Source organism: Nuphar pumila, chromosome 9, assembly GCF_984573655.1.
Source record: "Nuphar pumila chromosome 9, dmNupPumi1.hap1.1, whole genome shotgun sequence".
NCBI lineage: Eukaryota > Viridiplantae > Streptophyta > Magnoliopsida > Nymphaeales > Nymphaeaceae > Nuphar > Nuphar pumila.
Window position 1 is genome coordinate 109,282,348 of NC_143257.1, and position 5,004 is coordinate 109,287,351.

General features: G+C 41.7%; 1 protein-coding gene across 1 annotated transcript; it reads right to left on the reverse strand.

The window, feature by feature from the left end:
* Positions 1–296: 296 nt before the first annotated feature.
* LOC149828839 (protein NRT1/ PTR FAMILY 2.7-like) lies at positions 297–4,620 on the reverse strand. Its single transcript, XM_090017756.1, has 4 exons — positions 4,407–4,620; positions 3,088–3,305; positions 1,509–2,041; positions 297–1,184 (listed from the first exon to the last, which is right to left on the reverse strand). Exons 1-4 carry the CDS (start codon positions 4,522–4,524, stop codon positions 377–379), a joined length of 1,677 nt encoding a protein of 558 aa, XP_089873882.1. The 5' UTR covers positions 4,525–4,620; the 3' UTR covers positions 297–376.
* Positions 4,621–5,004: the final 384 nt, after the last annotated feature.

Consider the following 5,004-nt stretch of genomic DNA (forward strand, 5'->3'; position numbering starts at 1 on the left):
TCTGGAGCTGTGGGCCCAAAATTTGGACCTACACTTGAGTCTTATCCCATGTTTCAATGTCCTTGTAACTGGTGTATGCCTAAATTTTCCAATCAATCCTGAATCCAGATTCAGATATAAAATTTGGAACTAAAATGAACTGCATAGAGAAAAGTGGTTCAAAACACCATCCAGCTGAATGTGGATATAGATCCATAACTGAACTCTTAATTGGACCAAATGTAAATTTATACATTCTAAAATAAACTTTCAGCTCTGCTTTCAGATTACCTCACCTCACACAGCAAATTAATCTTGAAACCTTTAAAATATTAGGCAAACTAGATTTCACATTTATTGATGGGCATATTTATTCCACAGGCTCAACACGCAACACTTAGCCTACGCTTTGTAGTTTGTACAACTTAGCACACATGAGATAGTAAAGAAAATTAAGACCTCCTAACACAACCAACATCCAATAAACGTTGTCTACACGCCCCTTGTTGATATCATCATTCAGCCATCCAGTAGCCTTTTTCACCATATCCACCATCGCAGTGCTCAAGTAAAACCCAATTCCCACGCTCAACGACATCATGGACGTGCCCGTGTTCTTGAGCGTCTCCGGAAACTCTTGGTAGTACAGACTCACTTGGCCTGGGATATAGAAAGCTGAGCCAACCCCAATGAGTGCAAGTGGTGGCACTTGCCAAAGGGCTGACATTGGCACAATGCCTTCAGGATGGTCTGCAAGCCCATGTGAGTGCATTATTTGAAGCCTCCTTGACTCAATATATGCCATGACAACCAAGCCAACAATGTTTACTATGTGCCCAACGCCTATACGGTGAAGTACAGTCGGTACCCGGAGCGTCAGGACTCGGCACGATGGGTAAAAGAATCTGTCAATGATTGGTAGGAAGATTGCCATGCCGATGAATACAAAGACCTGAAAGGAAGCAGCTGGGATCTTAAAATAAGGACCTAAACCACGGTCCATTGTAAGGACCTGTAGAATGGTGAGGTTAACTTGGATGCCAGTGGCAGTGGAGAGGAAGATCCCGGTGGACCATAGAGGAAGCAACTTGAGTAACCTTTTGAGGTCCTCAACTTCTTGGACGGTGGATAGTCTCCATGCCTTTGCTATTGAGCCATCCAAATGAGTGTCACCTTCTGTTATGAGAGCTGCCTTATTGATGAAACTGAATGAAAAATATAATCATTTTAAGATTTTCAAGAAAACTGCAACAAGTTTTGCATCATATGAAAATAACACAAGTTGATGAATTCCAACACTTTCACATGAAGTAGAGAATTTTAGTCATGTGATGCCAATATTTGCCTTGGGTGAAAGCATGCATCAGATCAGTGACAAGATGTGGACGTTTTTAACCTAACTAAGTTTTACCTTAGGGGAAGTGTAATGGATCAGTACTGCTTCAGTTTTAAATCATTTGGGACCTGTTTTTCATAAGATAAGCCAAGTGATACAAGTAGATCGGTGAATTTCCAAGTAGGCTGTATACCTGAAACTTGAAGTCGGTGCTAGAGGCTTGCCCTTTGGACAATCCCCATAGCAGTAGTCATCTTCACTCTTTGACAACCTAACCGTGTTCTTCCTAGTGGCAGCAATCACAACACGAGCCATGCTAACAAAAGGGCTCCCATTTGGCCTTACATTTCGGTAGCGCCATTTGCCTAGAAGGAAGAGGACAAGGCTAATGGCATTGAGCGCTGAACACACTCCTAAGCCCCAGCCCCACCCCACATTGTCTAGGATGTAGACAACCGCCGTGAATGAGACGAGCGTCGCGAGCGTAGTCGTAAAGAAGAACCAGTTGACAAACACTTCCTGGTCCTTTTGTTTATCAAACTGGTTTGCACCGATTGCAACATAGGTGAAGCTTGTCCCTGCTGCACCTATGGTGATTACTGCAAAGGCCAAGCAGAGGAAGACAAACTGACTTGTCGAGGGAGGGTCACATGAGCCTAGTTCATGCACACATGAAGCTGGCCCCAGGGATGGCACCACTGCCGTGAGTGTCAACATCGCGGTCCCCTGCAAGTTTGAAAAATGAATGAGCATCATTGGATGAATACCTGTAAAATCTGGAAATCATGCCAACCATGCATATAAAGTCGGTAGTGTTTTAGGAATAATTGAGAAAGAAAAAGATCATGTTTTTTTTTTACAGCGAAAGCTGGGGTTAGGCAGACCCTTACCAGTTATACAACCATACAATTTGGGGTTCGAACATGCAAAGTCCCAACACAAGGTGACGAACACTAACTGCTCCTGCCAGACAAGCGGAGCCCCCGTTGGTAAGAAAACAAAACCAGATTTTTGGGAAAAAGTGAGTGGCTCTGATTTATAGTCCTTTTAATCATGTTGGACTGCACTAAACAGTTCAGTTCCACTCCCCCATCTTCATACCCCTCTTAAATCTTATGATGCAAGTTGTTTTGCTTATCCTAGCCTTAGATCGTATTTTTTCAAAGAAAAAATATAATTTTTTCAAAGAAAAAATATAATTTTTTCAATCACAAAATTTTGTGTTTTGTCAACTATTGATTTTTTAATCACCAAAAAATCCTCCACACAGGTTGGATTTGGGTGATTTAAATGTTGATCTTCACTAAATGAATGATGTAGATCACATCTGTGAAGTCTGATTTGATCAAAACAACTTGCATCAATCAACATCAAATCTGAGGTTGGTTTTAGCCATAACTAGAAAAATAATTATGTTAGATGATATTGACTTACCTTTTTTGTTCAAAGAAACAAATGTTGACAAGAACTCTAACGCTAAAGCGGTTCTCTATTCAGTGATGCCTAGCATTAAAACCAATTTTCTAGTCAAGACAAAGAAAAAAATAAAGTGGTTGAGCTTTAGATAATCCATAAACAGGCTGCTAGTTCACCATATCTTCAACTGGTACTCTCAAAAAACGACCCTCGTTAGAATTTGAAAGTGCTGAACCCATTATACGATCAGTCAGGGTGTCTGGAGATTTAGGAAAATTTGATGGGCAGCTTGGCAACACCTCTAAAGCCACTGGTCTCAAACTGTGGAGAAAGAAGTAGAATCCACGAAAACATACCAAGAAAGAAATGAGTGTGAAGATGGAGATTGTTAGGAAGCAGCCCAGGTAGGAATCACACAAGATGGCGCCAGCCACTGGCGTCAAATTCATCAGCGAGTTGATGATGTTAGTGATCTGTGATGCCTTTATGTCCTTGATGTTGAATCGGTGGTCAAGGAACTGTATAAGGTCGTTGCTTACACCAAAGATGGCAATTGTTGAGGCCAAGGCACCCCCTACAATTGATGGCAAACAAGAATCTTTGACATGTCCCTTCAAAAGAAAATAAAATAAAAAGCAACAAGAATTCTTTGATGTGTCCCGTATGATGAATATCTACTTCAGACTCCGGATGTCCGGGATTCATGCAACATATTGCATATTAAACCAGTCACAAGTACCACTGATATTAATTTTGGTAATACCGTGTTATTTTTCAAACAATAATATTATAAAAAAACACGATATTTTAAGAATACAGAGGCAAGCTGGGGTTAGGTAGACCCCCTACCAGTTATACAAATATACCATTGGGTTTTGAACCTGCAACGTCTCAACACAAGATGACGTGCACTAGCATTTTTAACCCAATATCAACAAGATAAAAACGCTTTTAAGTAGTTTTTGTATATTATTTTTATTTTACATTTTTATGTTGAAGCATCATGAGATTTCCCTTCGCCCCTGTTTTCTGGAGCTCAAGATTTGTGACAACAAAGCACCAAGGGATTTGGTGCAGTGGGATGGGGCCTAAGCTGCTAGATGGGCAGTCGAGATTCCATTATAGCCAAAGAAAGGAGACTCCTCTGGGGGAGGGGTGCACCAGAGTTTTACGCCTTTGGAGAAGTGGCAGCAGGTTGGCAGGCATCGAGACCAGGTCTCTTACTCGGGGGGTTGTTTCTTGTTCCTCATGAAAACAAAAAAGGATTTGTGACTATGAGAAACAAATTATTAAAGTGGTTGAATTCTGATATTCCGGAATTCTAGAAACATAAGAAATCACCCCCATATGCAGATTCCCCAGCTTAGGGAAACAAAGCTATTTTCTGTTCATCATGATCGTGACTTTGTAGCCGTTCTCATGCACTTTGAGACAAAAAGGGAAGGCACACTCAGGGGTTCTAACAATGTAAGAGACAAGCTAGGAAAGAAAGTTGACTGACCATCAGCAGCTTTGCACCTTCAGGCACACCCTTTTGGTGTTGTTTGGATGCCCCCCAAAAAAGTGGGAACTTCGCATTGTGGTCCATATAATGAAATTTTTGTTCCAGTTATGTGGATTTAAGCAAACATCTCCTTGGTGGAGAGGAGCAGAGCTGCTAGTATTGAAGTCTTACCTATGATAAAAGGGGCTGTGACCCATCCACCCTTTCCTACGGTGGGTCGGCCAAGTTGGTTGTTGGGAGTTTCAATGGAAAGGGCCTGTGGATTGCTTTCCGGGTCTTGGGAAGCCATTTTTTCCTTTCCTCTCTTCCTGCAGCTCCAACTCCAAGATGCTTTACTGTGTTAGGTTTTGGCGATATGGGAAGGGTTAAATAGACCATCATCCCCACACACACACACGTTAAACGTCATTTTGATACCACCCTTAACACTTGTCCCATGTACTTGGGCCACCTTAGCAGGGAAAGCAATTATTTAGACTCCTGCATCAAAGATAATACATGGAAAAAGATAATAGCCATTCATATTTTTTTGCAGAATGATATTTTTCTTTTCTTTGATATTTATCGAGAGGAAACCTCACCGAAATTGTTGTTTCCCGTGTAGCTGAGCGATATTAATTCCAAGTTGGAGGTAAAAAGAAACAAGCCCCCCCTATTCGGCTTTAGTGTCCTGAGGAATATCTTGGGCCTGCGATATTCATCCGTACACACCCGAAAAGCCAACGTGGTGCTCATACGGACCCGAACATGCACCCGCGCGTGTTTCGGG

What these genes read in the sequence shown, in the direction of transcription:
- LOC149828839 (XM_090017756.1), bottom strand. Translation starts at nt 4,524, where the DNA reads ATGGCTTCCCAAGACCCGGAAAGCAATCCACAGGCCCTTTCCATTGAA. An exon ending in CACAGCCCCTTTTATCATAG is followed by an intron (nt 3,306 to 4,406) that starts GTAAGACTTCAA and finishes CATCAATTGTAG; the next exon opens with GGGGTGCCTTGGCCTCAACA. An exon ending in GCACCGACTTCAAGTTTCAG is followed by an intron (nt 1,185 to 1,508) that starts GTATACAGCCTA and finishes TTTTTCATTCAG; the next exon opens with TTTCATCAATAAGGCAGCTC.